The 17,595-nt window shown below is 41.6% G+C and overlaps 1 protein-coding gene across 5 annotated transcripts; it reads right to left on the bottom strand.

Moving 5' to 3' along the window:
- Nucleotides 1–612: 612 nt before the first annotated feature.
- On the bottom strand, nucleotides 613–15,461 carry LOC123110057 (protein ALWAYS EARLY 2). 5 transcript variants are annotated; one of them, XM_044530465.1, is made up of 21 exons: nucleotides 15,257–15,458; nucleotides 14,904–15,000; nucleotides 11,605–11,735; nucleotides 10,912–11,007; nucleotides 10,161–10,223; nucleotides 9,671–9,748; nucleotides 8,949–9,138; nucleotides 7,858–8,120; nucleotides 7,395–7,767; nucleotides 6,812–6,895; nucleotides 5,752–6,032; nucleotides 5,606–5,653; nucleotides 4,450–4,761; nucleotides 4,172–4,350; nucleotides 3,822–4,104; nucleotides 2,802–2,960; nucleotides 2,512–2,649; nucleotides 2,271–2,411; nucleotides 1,963–2,187; nucleotides 1,063–1,353; nucleotides 613–975 (listed from the first exon to the last, which is right to left on the bottom strand). In XM_044530465.1, the coding sequence occupies exons 3-21, from the start codon at nucleotides 11,707–11,709 to the stop codon at nucleotides 802–804; spliced, it is 3,483 nt and encodes a 1,160-aa protein (XP_044386400.1). In that variant the 5' UTR covers nucleotides 11,710–11,735; nucleotides 14,904–15,000; nucleotides 15,257–15,458; the 3' UTR covers nucleotides 613–801. The 5 variants fall into 5 exon arrangements, with proteins under 5 accessions (XP_044386400.1, XP_044386396.1, XP_044386397.1 ...); XM_044530461.1 differs by having other exon boundaries at nucleotides 2,512–2,676; nucleotides 15,257–15,457; XM_044530462.1 differs by lacking the exon at nucleotides 14,904–15,000 and having other exon boundaries at nucleotides 2,512–2,676; nucleotides 15,257–15,461.
- Nucleotides 15,462–17,595: the final 2,134 nt, after the last annotated feature.

Raw genomic sequence — 17,595 nt, 5'->3', positions numbered from 1 at the left:
CGAGATATAGGGATGCCCATAGCAACACGCCCTAGGCCGCCCAAAGCTAAGGGGCGGGGAGGAGGACGCACGTGCCGTCACGCTCTTTCCCGGCGAATACTCTATCATAAGGAATGTTTATGTTGAAGTTCTTGACACATGAATTTCCAGTTCTCTCACTTGTTTTGATCTTTCCTCGGCCAAGGGAGTATGGTACCGTCGTACCGGGAATCCACTTGGTTCCAAGTGCCTCGGCCTAGAGTCACCAAGCATACATGTAGGTTGACATAACGCCGCCTTTTCTAGGTGTGCAAGAGATGAAACCTCAATGCCCTCTATCAGATGGAAGATCAAGGTACCAACCATTTCCATTTAGTTGGTCCATTTGGTTTCGAGTGGCGCGGCAAAGAATCCATGTTAGGCAAAATATCGTCGAATATGGGCATTCAAGGTGACCACATGGATAGCCCAATCTTCGCCCCGTATGTTGGCCCTTATTATAGGTTTTAACTAATATTTTACTACGATTTTCAGCTCGAAAAAATATCGAGGGAGAGTATCCAAGTTGACATGTACCATTTCTATTGGTCAACAACAAGAAAAAAAATAACTAACAGAATACAACAACAGTAATAATAATAATAATAATAATAATATAATACTAATAAGATGCACCTTGTACAGAGTACAGACAGAGTGTTGTAAGCTCAAGAGCACAAGCCACATACCATTGTCAAGTTTTCCTTTTCCCTACATATTATATGTATATATAGATAACAAAAGAAAAAGAGTCTTTGATACCCATGCATGACACTAGCTATCTTAGCCACTAGGGGTGGGTATCAGCGCCAGCATCTGGTTCTTGATGATACCCATGCACATCTCGATCTCCCTGAAGATGGGCACGTTCTGCGAGCTGCACGGCTGCAGCCGCGACAGCGCCGAGTCGAGGATGTGCGCCACCTCCGCGGGGTGGTACTGCTTCTCCGTGCAGTTCTGATGGAATCCAAACGATGACCCGTTAAATTTGTTAGATTTCGTAAGATGACCTGAAGAATTCTCGAGAATGGATGATTCACTTGCCTGAATCATGAGGATGGTCGCTACACAGGACGAAATCAGCTCCGACGGGAACTGGGCATCGGAGTCGCTGCCGTTGGGCAGTACTCTTGGACTGGAAATGTTATTGGCTGCTGCAGCAGGGTCGAAACGGCCAGCGGCGCTGTTATCTGAATTCGCCTGCCCCGAATCGGGTGGTATCCGCCTTATGCCTAGTATGCTAGAACCAGAGCCGGTGCCACGGAGGTTCAGATTGTCTAGTGCTTCCCCTATCTTGGCAAAAGCGTTCTCTCCTTCGCTTACTTTACACATTGCCTGGATAGGCAGAAAAAAAAACACCGAGCAAACATGAACATTAATTAAAACAAAGCACAGACTTGTCCTTCAGAAATTGCAAAGACAGAATAAAATAGGACATTGGACAACTATACAAGCCGAATGCTCAATGTATCCAACACTAAACATAACTAACTATGCGGGTAAAGCAGACTACAGAGCATGGAGTGCACACACGAAAAAGAAGATGCGCTGATGAGTAATGAAACTAATTCTGCATCTTTACTTCCCTCAAGGACTGAACTTAACAAATATGATTGTTAGGTATTAAATAATTGGTTGTCTTTGCAGCGTACGTACATCTTCACTTTCAGTTTCACATATTCTACCATTTGCAAAATATTTACTCTTCGATGACCAATTTGAATACAGGTTGCTCAGCAGGTTGAAAAGAGTTTACTTTCCTGCGTTCTGATAACACGTATACTTATGATTATTACCATGCAGCGGAACTGATCTTTACAGGATGCTGATGGTGATCAATCGAAGTATATAAAGGCATGAATATATTATATTCAGAACATCAAGGACTCCTGGACTGGGTGGCATAACATGAAACTGACAGAAATACAACTGTGACTGTCTAACCTGAACAGCGACATCAACCATCGTTTTAGCTTTGGACCTTGAAGTCTCAATAATTTCCATCACTTGGGATCCAGACTCCTGATTAATATAACCAAAAAGGTTACTGGATGGGTCTGGTGTTCTGTTAAAAGCTCCACCATTTTCCGTGGATTTATTAGGATATGACTGCGTTGGCTGCCCATGAAATGTGTTCCGTTGCCGCAGACAAAGCAAGGCTGAAGCCACCTGAGTATGAAAACATATTGTAAGTGCATAGAATTCACAAACGGAGCCACTGCAAGTAACATGTAGAGCTGGGAATTAATTACATGATCATTCGAATCTCTCAGCTGTACAAGAACCATGGCGTATTGCTTCCTGAAGTGCTCCAAATCTCTAATAATTTCCCCATCCTTTTGCTTTCCAGACACTTCTTCGTTCATGTGCCTCAACTCTACCAGTAAGGCTTCCTACAAAAGATTATATAGTTCAAAACGTAAATACAGCTGGACACTTGAGTCGAGTAAAAATCCCAAAGCATTAGAGAAAATTCCACAAACACAAGCTTGCCTTCTTATCAAGAGCACGCGATAGTTCAGCAAGAGCCCTTATATCTGCTTCTCTTTCCTGAATCTGTGACAGCGTACATGGCTGGCCGTACATTGCCTGATGTGCAGCGACTGTAGCCTCGTTTGCTGTGGTTTTGGCCTGTGCAGTCGAATCGAATGCATCCCCCTGCGAGGGAACAGTTAAACACTGAGTATACAGATTATAGTAGCTTGCTTCATTTAAATACTTATGGGGTTACTTCATTTAAATACTTATGGGGTGACAGTTGCACCAGCACTGTGAAAACTCACATTTGCTATGAACCTTGGTGCACCTCCACCACCATACTCTTTGGACCGATCCTCGAACTTTACTTCTGAGAAGCTGCTGTAGTATTTATTCACGATATTTTGGCGTCTGAGAGACTCGGGGAAATTTTCCAGTGGGTGTAACGGCATACAATCAATATCCTGCAAAGTAACAATTTCGTCAGCAATAACCTTGTTTGGGTCAGCAACAGCAACCTATTTGACATGCCACATATTTCATCTTTACATCGGTGTTTCTTATTATATTCCAACAGAAACAAAAAAGAATCATTTGGCACTGAGTCACTCATAGAAAATTCTTCCATAAGCATGCCCCTTCCCTGGATGCAAGGAATGCAATTCACATAGTAGCCAAAACACAGAATGTGTACTCCACACATTGATAGGCATTGTCCTAGAATGTGCGGTCAAATTATTTACCTTTGATCAATGATCCGTTTATGATAATTTAGATTGGACATAAGAATAAATATTGGTAGATTATTGTCTAGAAAGAATACGCTTGCCATACTATAATTTTTTTAAACATTTACAAATATAATACAGTATAAACTTGTGGTTGAAATTGTGTTCTGGACACAATGTGGATGTCCAAACCAAAACTTCTTTGTGACTTTATGACTAAGCAATTGCTAAAGATCCCCAGCAAAATAAAATAAAATTGACAGCACCCAAAAGCAATGCCAAACAGTCTTCAAAGCAAAGACAGGGGTGTACTTGGTCTAAGCATACTCAAATGTAAAGAGTGAAGCATTACAAAAATGTATTCTCCTAGTTTCTCAGTTCAGCATTAAATACTTGCTCCCCTAGCCTTTTGGTTCATCCACACAGCCATACATCACTACCAAAGTAAGAGAATGGGTTTACTGAAATCATGCATTGCGAAACATATCCAAGAAATCAAAACATACGACAGGAAATGTTTTAAACCAGAAGATATAAAATAAAACATACCACCAAAATGATAAAAAGAAACTTGATAGACATTGGTTACCAACTTACCATCACAAACTCAACACCCAGCTCCGGACGATCAAATTGAACCCGACAGCGATTACGGTCGACAGTCAAAACACTCCCATCATGAAGTTCTCTTGTTTTGGGATGACAGGCTATAACGCGCTGCCCAACTGCTAAGGGCCGAGCAAGATCAGTTGGTAGACCTTCTCGAACACCAGACTGAAGCTCAGCATAGTGTTGTCTGACTGACTCGCGATACTGAGAAAGCTTTTCCCTCTCCTCTTGTAAAAACTGCTTTGACAATCGACGTGGCTTTCCAAGAGAACTGCAAAACAGTAGACTCAGAAAAACAAACGAAGCAAAAGCAAACAAGGCAACTGAAGATAACAGACCTCCTTATAACACCCCACTCGACACGAGTCAGCCTTGGTACATGACCCAGCTTTACATGATTCAAGTACTCCACAAATTCACTCTTCGCAAACCATGGATAATCAATTGCACTATAGAACCACTCAGACATGCACCATCTCCGGAGGAAACGTGAAGATAAGCAGTGAGAGAGCTTGTCCTGCAACAGGTCAGGGTAAATTTAAGTTGTAACTTTCACACCTTGCAAATGATGAGATGCATTGGTCAGCAAATTTATCTTGATAAAACAATATCAAACCTTGAGTTCAATAGCGTTATTCACTGGGTAGGAAACATTATCGCACGAATCGTCAGCGCCCTCAGCAGGCTTGCTCTCTGGAGCAAGTGCTTTCAAAATGCCTAACTTGCGCCGGCTTTTAGACTTCGATGCCGAGTCCGATTGCTGAGTTATTGCATTTTCTGTCGTGTCCACCGCATCCATGGCTTCTTTTCCAAAATCAGCATGTGCTGGAGAACTTTCCTGTGCTTTGGACTTGTTTTGTTTTGAAACTGGACTAACATGAGCATGCCTGCCTTTATTCGAAGATACCTTCCCTTCTTCAGCAGAAGCCTAGCAAATGCAGATGTACAAGCAATTTTATATTCATTTACACACACAGGAGAAAAAGAAAAGGTAAATTTGGCTATGTCAGGTTTAGAACAAATTTCACAAAGCCTGAGGTTCTTAATTTGTTGGGAGTCACTGTAGTGGTAGTAGATCACCCAGAGAATATTTACAAAAAGGCAGGATGTTTGGAAGGGGGATACTTTGTCACTAACAAAAGAGTCACTTCGATTAAGGTACGTCTTAGCAGTACCCCTTTTACTATATATCAAAACTATCTACCACATGGATAAGAGAAGGAGAAATTTTCTTTAAAACAAAAGGTCATACAACAAAAAGGTATCATCTCCTAAGGTGGAGAAGCTGTCTTTTTCCCAAGGTTAATGGAGGTGTAGGGATTAAGGATCTGTGAAGGCCTAATTTTATTCTTCTTGCTGAATGGTGGTGGAAATTAGATTAAGGGATCTGCAGCAGGACATTGTCAAAAACATATCTTGGCAGCCTCTTACTGTCACAGATGAAAAACAGACAACAATCTCCTCGTTGGACTGATTTGTTGACTGAAACTATATTTCCAAAAGATTAAAACAAATCTGCACAATGCGGCCTGGTTTCGGAAGATGTTTGGCACGGAGACAATTATTATGCTAATATATTCTCTGTGTTATATAATCAAATGGACAAAACTGCAATTACTGAGGCTGCGGTACTAAATCCTTGCTTCAATCATGCAATGGACTTAAATGCAAAAGAATCAACTGAAAGTTCGTAGTATTTTACATAGATGAGAACTTGAGAAGTGATTATCAGGAACCAAAGGAAAAGACAAGACTACAAAAGGACAGCGCACCTCGGTCTTCTCACTATCTTTTAGTGTATTCTTCTCATCTTTGGAGATCTGTGCATAAAGCAACAAAATATATGCACATCATAAGCAGCTTAGACTAACAATACTGTGGCTTGTGTCATATTGAACAGGTATAGTTTTGGAAATACCTTCAATGTGGAAGACTTTCTTTTCTTTTTCTCCATTTTAACACCACATTTACAATCATCCTGCTTTACTTCAGAAGTACTCCCGTCATGATGGTGATCTTTAGAAAGTCTAGCTTTTTTCCTGGTAACCACCTCGTTGCTTGCAATTTCTGACTGCCTTTTGATCTTTTTTGTTTTTCTGGGCTTATCTTTTTTGTCAAATAATGATACTGCTGCAGGCACACTAGGCTTATCATCAGATTCATTGTCTTTGCTTCCATCCTTAAACTGTGCCGATGATTCTGGAAAATAGTTAGGGGCAGTATCAGTAGCACAATCAAACACAGAACATTAACATATCAATCAAAAGTCAACTCTGCAATATCATTTTTTATCCATATCTTTTGTGAGATTTTCACATGAAAGTGTGACGGTTAGAACTTACAAGCAATCTACCTGTAGACCTGGTTAAACAATTTGTTCACTTTAGTTACAAAGCTTATTATTGAGCAGTATCCCCAGTATGTAAAAGTCTTGTGTCGCAAATAGAAACCGGCAAATTGAGTGAAGTGTGTTGCACGTAAAACAGATTGAACGCAGCACAGCAAATCTTTGTTTGGAGTATATATCCAAGGCAGAGCACAACTACAGCGTTGCCCAGAAACATTGATTGCATCCATTTCTTCCAAAAGACATAAAGCAACAACAGTGGTGCAGGCACGTTTAGAGCTGTAGGGTCTAAAAACAGCCCTTATGTGGAAAGGAATTAACACAGAACTTCTTAAACGATTAGAGCTCGTAGATAATCAACTCTGACTCAACCATTATACAGCACTGTCTCGTAGCTTTATCCCTATGACTGTATAAACTTTCTGTATCTCCATGCAAAAACATAGTGAACAGGAATGAGATTGGCAAACTAATTTGATTGCAACAACCCAAGTACTGAACTCTGCTAAACTGTGCATTGCATTTGCATGGTTCTACCACATAATTAGCGAAGTTGCATGATAATGGATAAAATCGAGTAATGGAAGTATAGCTCACAACATCTGAAATTAGCACCATAGATAAGACTAACCAGATTCAGCGATAGAAGAAGGTTGTAGAATATTCACAGAGATATCAGCTAATGTATGTAACGCGTCGAGAGCTGACAATTCATCTGCAGAACAAAGACCAGTCAGGCAAACAGGACCAAACATTCGGGCTATTGTCGATATCAAAGCAAGAAATCCAACAAGTTATCCTCCTCAGGAAGTTTGTAGGCAGATTGACTGTTTATTTTGCAGAATGCAACAACCCAACAGGACAATCAATATTATGAAATAAAAACTGATGATAGACAATGCCAGCACAGGGCATACTTATTTTTCACCACATGGTCGAGAAAATGCTGCACATATAAGAAGAAACTCAACCATTTTGTCCACCTTGCTGAATACTATTGCCATTTGACAGTTAGGATATGTCTATATTGTATCCGGTAGTTGAGAAAATACTGCACTGCACAGCTTTGTAAAAGATGAGACTCAAGCCCCTTAAACCACCATACTGATAGTTTCACACATGCTAGAAGCCTAGAAGAAATAATGCTGTGACTGTATTTCAATAATTTAATTACTTTTGCCCAAAAATAAAAGATATTGTTAGCACACACATACCGCCAAAAAATAGTTGGCGGCTTCTTTTGTTTGATTTGTTAGATGGCCATGAACCTTTACTTCCAAATACATCCAATTCTGATATATCCTTGGCCTTTCTGGAACTACACCCTTCTTCGGTGCCACTGCAAGCCTCTCTGTCATCCTCGAATTGATCGTCTGTTTTGTGTGCAGCTTTCTTTCTTCTCTTTTGCGACCTCTTCACTTTTGGCTTAGACTTGCCAGACGCAGAACCTTCGTTATTCAGAAAATAGGAAGCATCTTTGGGATAGTCCGCAGTCTCTGCTTCCCTGCTTCCTAAGCTACCTTCTGGATAATCAGTGTCTACCTGAAATCCATGCATCTTTGAACTTCCCATCTCTGAATCTGCATTCTGCAAGCATCATGCAGAAAATCTGATTATGCAATTACTTTGTGAGATGAGTGACCTAAAGATAAAGAAGAAGAGATTATGGGTTCTTACTTTTCTGTCGATACTTTTACCAGGAGACAGGAACAATTGACCACTGGATCTTCCAGATGTTTGAGAAACCTGAGGTGAGCCTCTTTGACAGACCTCCGCCAGAGCTAAAGCAGCTAGAGCACCTTCTTCATCGCCATTATTAGCATCTGGTTTTGCTTGTCTATTTGATGGACCTGCCTTGTCATCTCGGTGGTACATGCTTGCAACAGGCACTCGTGGAGTCCTTTTTCCAACAGCACGGGGCTTGTTACCTACAAACAAGTCTAGACAAGTTTCAGACCTCAATCCTGTTTTTCTTGTTCAAGGAAAGTAAAAGGTGCACCATTGTTTGAACCGACTTCAGCTCCTGCCAGAGAAACTGAAGCTAGAAAACATGCCAAGAAAAGTATATATAATACTATCATGACTGTAATCCTGTGAGATCTTTCACCAAAATTGTTATGATCATAAGATAGTAGAGATTTCTAACTTAGGATTTTTGATAGAAAACTGTAGGGGAAGCCCAACATTAGACACAACTAAACAAGAACCCAAATTCATGTCCGTGAGGACTTGAACCCAGGTTGTGGGATTGTACATCCACTCCCCCACCCAAGTGAATTAGGCTTGCTTCTAATTCTAGCCTAGAATTAGTATGTTGTTGCTGATTTTCTATAACATACTGTCAATTAGAAGTTTACGACAAAACATAGAGGTATCCATATATATTAAATAACAAAGGAAAACATAAAACGGTACACAGGTTTCTTGTAGATTGTGAAATGTTTTCTGCTCAGTTTCATTGTAGATTGTGAATTGTTACAGTAACTAGCATGCTAACGTAGAATGAATTTAAGTTCAAAAAAAACATAGAATGAATTTGCACATAGAAACTTTTAGTGAATGAAATTGTGAACTGTTTTGTGTTTTCCTTTGTACCACCTCTGTATCAAAATAAGACTTGAACTGCAAAAACGTCTTATATTTTGATACGGAGGGAGTAGATAAGAACTTTATTAGATTCAAATGACAAAACTCTACCGAAAGATAAACTAAAAGGAAATACGAAAAGAAAAGGACACATGCTTCTATGATTTCAATGTTCAAATTACCTCCAGAACGTTTCTTCTTCAACAAAGAAAGGCATCCATAGCTCGATGAAGCAGGCTGAGATTGCAATAGATCAGGGTAACGTGTATCAGATGCCTTCGACACAGACTGAAGCTTTGCACGGCCACGCTTCTGTGGCTTCCTAGAAGTTTTTGGTGAACCGTTACTCTCATGATCACTGTTACTCCCATCCTACAGTTCAGAACAGATGTCCATAGTCATAAACAATCTTGATAAACGCAATAAAATGATATAGCATACTGACAGACAACTTCTCTAAACTGTAAAACAAAGCTGCTCGAGCCGCATATGAAAACATAAGTGCTACGTCCACCATTCACCTATGTGTTGTAATCTTCTTACGAGATAAATTCATTTCACTTAATGACGCTGAAGTAATTCCTCAAAAATGTTGCTATAAATGATGGACAAGCAATGGAGTCTGCCTGGAAACCATTAAATAGCTTAAGCTAGTCAACACAAATGACTATTACAATCTTAATAGTGGAGCACCTAGGCATTTCAGTACAACTATATTATTAGGTGCAATAAATAGTTCTTGGTCTCAGAATCTGTACTTGATAGAGTTTTTGCATATATCAAGAGTCAAATAACATTTCATACACTACTTCTGGAATTCTTGTTCTACTTCCATAACATTTGCAGGTAAACTACAGTACAGAAGAAGCTTTTGAATATTATAGCCATTCAAGTTTAACCTTACCAGAATATTATAGTGATCGGTCATCATCGCTATCAACCCTGCAGCAGTAGCAGTTCCCTCTGGAAGAGACAAATATGCCTGGACATGCAGCAAAGCTTGGTCGATTTATCAGCATAACCAAAAATAACAGCAAAAGAAAGACAGACACATGCAAAATGAACTGTAATACTTATACGATCTATTTGACCGACCTATCATGAATGCATCAGTGCGTGGTGGGGGATATGGTTGGAAAAGAAATGGATGGAATCCGAGATCTTGGTAGATGAAATAGACAATTAGTAGATGGAATCTTATGCTATGGATATTTCAAGTATTGCTTTGCTAGAGATTATCCCACTGATCTACAAGAAACAGAGCATCATAACAGCAAATTCATGTCACAAATTTTAATCGGGATTGAGAAGTTGAAACTAGGTGGTGCATGATGTGGAATCAAGTGCAGACAATTCAGAAGAGACACCGTATACAAAGGAAAGCTGGGATTTACCCTATTCATGTTGTAAAGAGCCTCCACCATATCAGATGTTCTATCATGGACAGCACCAGCCACCTGCAAGTTGTTTTTCATCAGTGATATGAATAGAGGTCTCAAACTAGATATTATTAATCCTTGCCCAAGACACCAGAGATGGCCTCTTAGGACCAGAGATGCAGTTAGCCAAAAGATTGGCTGGCCAGAGTAGGATTTTGACTAAGCCGGCCAAGTCAGATTTGGGTGTGCGCTGAGTTGACTCTTGGCATTTAGCTGACTAATCCCACTGTCAACAGTCCCGAGGGAATCCAAGGTGGGTACAACACTGCCACTACTAGAAACTCACACGGTTGAACTTTCTTAAGGAATGCAAGGATCTAACAAAATATATTATTGCTTATCGGTAGGTGGGAGGATGATGTACGCATAATAATAATATGGTGCATTAGCTTCTCATATACTGTGTACATGATATAACAGCATGACCTGATGGATTACCAAAATTATTTTGCCTGTTTGTAAACCACATGTATAATGTATTTAATAAAAGGGCCCTCAATAAAAAAGAAAAATAACAAACATGTAGTCCGAGCAGCGACCCAGGTGCACAGGACCACATTGCTGCTAGATATAAGGAATTTCTCAGGTAATCATGTTGATGTAGGACAGTACAACGAAAAGATGGTATGTGGTTGCCTAAATAACAAATTTCTAACTCTTCCATAAAAGTAATACCACTGTACAATAAAGAGGGTAGAGATCAAACCTTCCTCCAATCTTTTCCATATTTTCTATAAGCTGCATAGAAGCGCTCCAACTCATCTTTGCTCCACTGAGAACCAAGGTCAGATAGTTTCTTCTTCTGCAGATAAATGTTTCTTTGATCAATGGTCAACAATGTAATTGATATAATATAACCCACAGTGATCTAAATAAACAAAACAGATAAATGCATTACTGCATTAGCAATCCCCAACCCATGCTTGAAACTTCTTCCGCAAGGAAATATAAGGCATCTTAATAACATCACACAATTGTACATATCATACAGAAGAAGTGACCATTGAAAACATATGGCAAGCAACATAGCACACATATTACAATAAAACCCAGATAACACCAAAACTCCAATGAAACCAGAGGCTGACTGACTTTTTTGTCCAAGTCATACCACTGGTATGTACTCCCTCCGTTCCTAAATATTTGTCTTTTTGGAGATTTCAAATGGACTACCACATACGGATGTATATAGACATATTTTAGAGTGTAGATTCACTCATTTTGCACCGTATGTAGTCACTTGTTGAAATCTCTAGAAAGACAAATATTTAGGAACGGAGGGAGTAATTTGGAGCTGCCATTGTTAGCATTTTACATATATTGTTATACATGTGCGGAATTTAGATGAATCAAATGCTGAGTTAAGACATTCAAGACACTGCTGAGTGCAGATACTTACTCGCACTTTATTTTTCTGTACAACTGTTGCATCCTTTTCCGGCCAATCTTCATTAATTTTGGCATAGCGCTTGTTTACATTTCTCACTTTTCTTGTGGAAGACATTGAAACTCACAGAACTGCCTGAAAGTCTGGAACACAATTTACTTGAGATTAGCCAATTTTCTTCAGTAGCTCTTGGATAAAAAATGCAAAGGAAAACTGAATAAAAAAGAGGTAAACAGGAAGGCTAACAATATTTTTCAGAATAAAACATGCATTTACATACACAATCTTCATGAAATGCTATATATAAGGAAAGTTCTTTTGGTGGGGAGTATGTACCAAAGAAAAGAACCACTGTTGCAAAATACAATTAAATATTTCTATTTAGCTCTACCATCAAAAGAGCCTGTTAAGTTCTCCATCTCCACCCTTAACTCTAACCATTTTATATTTGAATAAACAGTCCCAACCAAGCCTAACCTAAGTATACGCAGCAAAACTGCTATTTTTCCAGTTGTTGCACAGCCTAGCTTTCTCTTCCTTTTCCCCTGGACTGCTATCTACTTCATTTTCTTCCAAACAAGAGACAGCCTGTCATTCCTTCTATTCCAGCCGAGACACAACATAAACATAAATGCACTCACACATCGATACCCCAGGCCAAATGAACCATAAATCGTTTTCCACTACAACAATTTGGCAGCACCCATTCCCTTCCAGAATCTCAGCGGAATTAACTTTCTTCTACACCCGCTGAAATTTCCTCCGCAGTTTAGGAAGAATATATACTAGGGTTTCCTGCAGCGAATCGGAAGAACGGCAAGAAAGGATAACCTGGATCTGGATCTGGATCTGGGAGAGAGGGGGCAGCAGGGGGGAATCGGCGTTAGGAGCATGGGCTAGCGCTGACCGGGTTGCCGGTGGGGCACCGCGCCACTCCTTACCCCGGTGATGTGCCTTCAGGAGAGGACAAATCGCTCGATCTGTGTCCGCTTAGGGGGTGTGTGGGTGGGGTGAGGGTGGGTGGGACGAAGGGTGGGGATGAGGGTGGGTGGGGGCGAGGGTGGGTGGGGTGGGGGCAGGATAAGAAATAGGCACACGCTTTATGGGGTGAAGGAAAGGAAAACGCGGAGCGAACGAATAGAAGGGCAACAGAATGGTAATTTCAGTTAACAGGGTGTTCTTTAGGTGCAAAAGAGAGGTTCTTTTGATGGTCTGCGCCCACATTTCTACATATAAATACCATGAGGAATCAGTTAACAAGTTCCAGGATCATATACCTTGCTACAATTACAACATGAATAAAAGTCAGCACGCGGCACATGATTAATTTAAATGACATATTTGTAATATAAAAGCAAAAGGGTAGGAAATAACACTCAGACGTACATTATTGATGGCCAGGTGGTAGTTAATTCTTAGATGCAAAAAAGAACATTGTGCTTTTGATGTGTCTACTCAATCTCTTTCCATCTTATCATCGACATGCGTCATACTCTTCCTGTTAACTTGTGACTAATTAGTAATTACCAGCACTTCTGTTGATTAATTTCAACTGTGTTTGACAGCTGTTGAGGGCACTTTATGGTTAAGATGGGGACATTGGGATCTTGGCATGGACAGATAGCTAGAAGTGTGTAAGGTGCATGCATTGACACAAAAAAGTGTGCGTATAATGTTTGAATATGGTCAAACCATGAGTGTCACACGTACCGTGTTTTCTGGTCACTCTACTAAGTGGTTCCGTTCTATGGATAGCTCGATAAAGTTAGAATAGGTGCATCCTATACTGGCTAGCCGACATGATCGACAAAGCATGTAGGTTTAGCTTTAAGATAATTGGATGCCTAAGTACTAAAATGCATCACCATATACTATATAACAGATTGTGTATTTGCTTGGAATCTTATTAGTTATAACTTCTGCAAAATCAGATGATGAAAAAATTATGAAGTTGCTTAATTGTTCTCAACAGTGAAAGCTTGCATTGCCCTGCTGAACTAGGCAAGCGTCCAGAATCTATCCTTGCATGGTGACTACTATGTGCCCACGGCAAGATTCTGCAAGCTCGCCATTGTTGGATGTTGACTAGGCCATGTAAGTTGAAGAAAGAGACGCTGTACATAAAAGCGAGTGTGAGATTGTCGGAGTCGGGAGAGTCAATGAAAACCTTCCCAACATCGTCACTTGTCAAGCTGAGGGAGGCCTCAAGCCCTAAGTGCCCACGGATGCTATCGTCATCCAACATTCCTGCTCGATACTGTTGTTGCTTGTTTGTCAGAGCAGCTCCGAGCAGTTTATACAATTAGGATGATTACCAAAGCTTGATGAGTAATTTAGACTGGAATTGGTTGAATGTCGACCTGGTCATGGTTGTTTTGCCTAACTTGACATTCCAGGAGATTCAGATGTGCACAAATGACATCTAGTTTTGGAAGGACGAATTTTCAAAGTTTGGTGCCGTGAAGTAAAGCTAGCTGTTCCATTTCAAATACTTCTATGAGAGCACTCCCATTTCAAATACAACATTCAGCACTAAACCTGACAAGGTTAAGGTGGGGAGGCAAGCCTGCACATTCGCCTGGAACATGTACACACTGGAAAACACTTCAGCGTGAAGGTTCCTTCCGACACGAAAAGAGTGTGCAACACATTCAAGGTCACAGAATGAAAAGGTGTATTTGTCACTCAATCCGACACCTTAAAAAGTATGGGTCCCACCGGTGGCTCCCTTGTATTTTGGTTGGGGTCTCCAGCGAAGGCTTTCCTAATAAGGCCAACACGAAAGCTCACCAATGGCATGAGTGACTCCTTTGAAATAACGGCTAACGACTTCACCGCACCTACCAAAATTGCCCGTCCTCAAGCAGCTTGCGGTCCCTAAAGGCTAAAGAGCCGACAGAATTGGAAGGAAGGTGCTCTTCCAGTTCTAAACCTAAGCATGTTCAGACAGATAGTGTCGTCCTTCCATATTTGATCCTCGAGATTAATCCCTTGTCATCCCATCACTGTTGCCATATAGTTTTGTTGCCCATCCACAACGCAACATACTACAAAATGTAATTTTGTTGGGGCATTCTACGCAATAACCGCTCACTAATGCCATCATCCATGGAGATATAAGCATACATGCCACAGCCGAACAAATTACTACTAGCATGTTTGTCTTGTTGTCCATCCATCCCTAATGCAACATACCAAAGAAAAAAAACACCCTCTGCCCAAAACGTAACCACATTTAGATGCCAAACCGCCTCTGCCCAACATTGGTGTTAAAGAGGAAGCAGATTGGGAATTAGGGGCGGGAAAAAAACCTCGGATTTGGCGGGAGGGGAATCGAGGGGGAGGAAGGCGCGGCCGCGAAGCACCCCGCCTGCGCGCGCGTCGAGCTCGCGTCCGCCCTCGGAGCTCCTGCGGAAGGAAACCAACGGAAATGTCACGCTGCTGCTGCTGCTGCTGCTCGACCACGCGCCTAGGGAAATGCCTGGCGCCAAGGGACTGCCGCCCCCGCCTGCCTCCCGCGGGGGCGCGCGTGCGTGCGTGCGCCGGCAGGCAGCTGCCCCGCTCGCTCCGCTAGGGCGCGCTACCGGAGCTGCTCTGGCCTGCCCGCCGGCCCGCACCGGCCGGCCCTATGCGCGGAGGGAGATGGAGGAGGCGATGGGCTCACCTGGCAGTGGAGCCGCCGGACGGCGCCGCCGCGGCGCGATCTGCGTGCGTGGGTGCGTCGCCGCGCGGGTCGGAGGAGAGGAGAGGAGGGAAGGAATTGCGAATGGGGGAGGGGAAAATCGATGGGGTTTGGTTTGGTTCGAGGCGAGGAGGGTGGGGAAAGTGGCTGCCGCCGCACGCACAGCGCAGCGCAGGGGCTGCACCCGGTGCACTGGACGGCCGGAGGACATCGTCGCGGTTCAAATTTGAATTCTTTCTTTTCTTTCTCAAAGAAAGAAAGAATCTTCCGAGGAAAACGCCATGGCAGGTAGGCTCGAATCAATTACATCGGTTCGCCGGAAATACAAAGCACCCCAACATAATAACAAAAGTGTAATATCAATGTTCCTGGACCGTTGAACGACCACGATCGGCGCCAGAACGAGCCGACGACGCGGCGCCGCCGTGCACCTGCCCCTAGAGACCATCGTCGTGGAGCCACAGCCGCCGTCGTTGAGCCCCTAAATCAATCCGAAGCACTTAGACACCAAAAACTCGCCCCGACAAGAAAAACGTTCTTATATCATGGGACGGAGGGGAGTAGAATACATGTTGTCATGGTGATTTACGTATAAATTTTGTTTTATTTGAATAACTCAAAAGTGGAAATCTAGCATGGCTCGTTTTTAGTTAGAGAAGAATGGCATGGCTATTACTTATTTAGCCGCGATGGTGGACTAGATTTGAATACCAACTTGGTGTCAGGTTTGTCTATTTTTTTTCCTCTCGGTGGCTTCTGCAATGAATTCTTATCTGAAGTTTTATGACATGTTAGATGCCATTATTATCTACCGTCTAGGTATTTTTCTAAATTAATATTTTAAGATCTAAAATGTGCCTGCGTGCATCGCGTGCATAACTGAGTCAGTCAGGGAGAATCGGATGTTCTCACTTAGAGGGTGAGGGTAGGGTAGCTAGCCGCGCCACAGTGCATTGCTTATACCTATTATTTTCCTCCATTCCAGATTAGTTAAAGCATAACCGTGCTCCGAGTCAAATCTATCATTTAAGTTGGCTAATGCTATAGAAAAACCATATCAACGTCACAATATAAAGTTCTTCTCATCAACTTCAGATTCATGGTGATCATAAAACATGTATTTCTATCATGTATAATTTTGATATAGTGGTATTACAGTTTTTATATATTTATACTAGTAGTAAAATATACGGGGTTTCAAATATAAGACTTGAATAAATTCGAAATGGAGGGAAACAAATTCGAAGGGTTGCTTTTATTCACGGAGAAACTGCCACATGGGCCCCACCGGTCATCCATCCATCTCATCGTCCCCCGGCGGCCTTGGCCGAAGACGATGTGTAGTACTATTCAGTACTAGAGACTAACAGGCCCTTCTCCATCCCCCTTGGCTGCTCCTTCTCCTCCCTTTAGTGTAGATGGGAGAACGAGGGGACTTTTAACATCTGCCTACATTAAAGAGTTGGAGAACGAGAGGACTTTTGTGGAATGGTGCCTTTGAATTATGATGCAATACCCCTTTGTGAATTCATTTCTCCTTACAGTCTATTTATTCCCTTCATTTTAAACGATTTGTCTTCGTTTCCTTTTTCTTTTCCCGATCATGCAAAAAGAAAAACAAAGTGATATGCTTGTCTTTGTGCTTACAAGACATACAACCTTTTAGTACTCCGTATTAACTTTGTCCATAACATGAATCCGATAAAAGCCAGTCTGTGCAAATAAGTCTATGTCCCTTGCAAAGGAAACATATAACTAAGGGCATGTACAATGATTCTATCTTAGCAATGCCACGTAGGATAAATGATGAGGTGGAGGAGAGAGAAATCATAAGAAAGGGCTTGTCTTCTCTTATTTAAGAAAAGACAAGAGGTGATCTCTTAGCATAATATGTCTCACCACGTTTTTAGGAATAATTAATTATTGAAGATAAGACCAAGAGATGACCCATTGTAGACATCTTTTTTTGTTATCTCTAAATTACATGCAGGACTTAAGATAAGACTATCTTATCAACCATTGTACATGCCCTAACTGAGTTGGCTTCTTTGTCTGTTTTCATGTAGGTAACTAAGAAAGAAAGACATGAGTGATTTCTACTTTGGGCTTACTAACAACGACGCCTTTGGCGCGCGGCACTGAACTCGCCGAACACAAAAAAAAATGAGACAACAAAGAAGAAGATGTCCAAGGCACCAGGAAGTCTGGTGCCGAAGGGCTCGGAAGAGAGTCCGCTGCAGGATCGGAGAAGGCTCAGGAAGGGACAAGCTTTGAAGAACCTGTCACAGATACTAGAACGAAATATTCACCGGTCACTGGAT

The sequence above is a fragment of the Triticum aestivum genome, chromosome 5B, assembly GCF_018294505.1.
Source record: "Triticum aestivum cultivar Chinese Spring chromosome 5B, IWGSC CS RefSeq v2.1, whole genome shotgun sequence".
NCBI classification, from domain to species: domain Eukaryota; kingdom Viridiplantae; phylum Streptophyta; class Magnoliopsida; order Poales; family Poaceae; genus Triticum; species Triticum aestivum.
This window is presented reverse-complemented; position numbering and strand designations above follow the sequence as displayed.

Coding starts and splice junctions, on each gene's coding strand:
- LOC123110057 (XM_044530462.1), bottom strand. CDS start 11,709: ATGTCTTCCACAAGAAAAGTGAGAAATGTAAACAAGCGCTATGCCAAA. Junction 9,749..10,160: donor CTCTTTACAACATGAATAGG/GTAAATCCCAGC, acceptor CTGCATGTCCAG/GCATATTTGTCTCTTCCAGA. Junction 6,033..6,811: donor TTCTTCTATCGCTGAATCTG/GTTAGTCTTATC, acceptor ACTATTTTCCAG/AATCATCGGCACAGTTTAAG.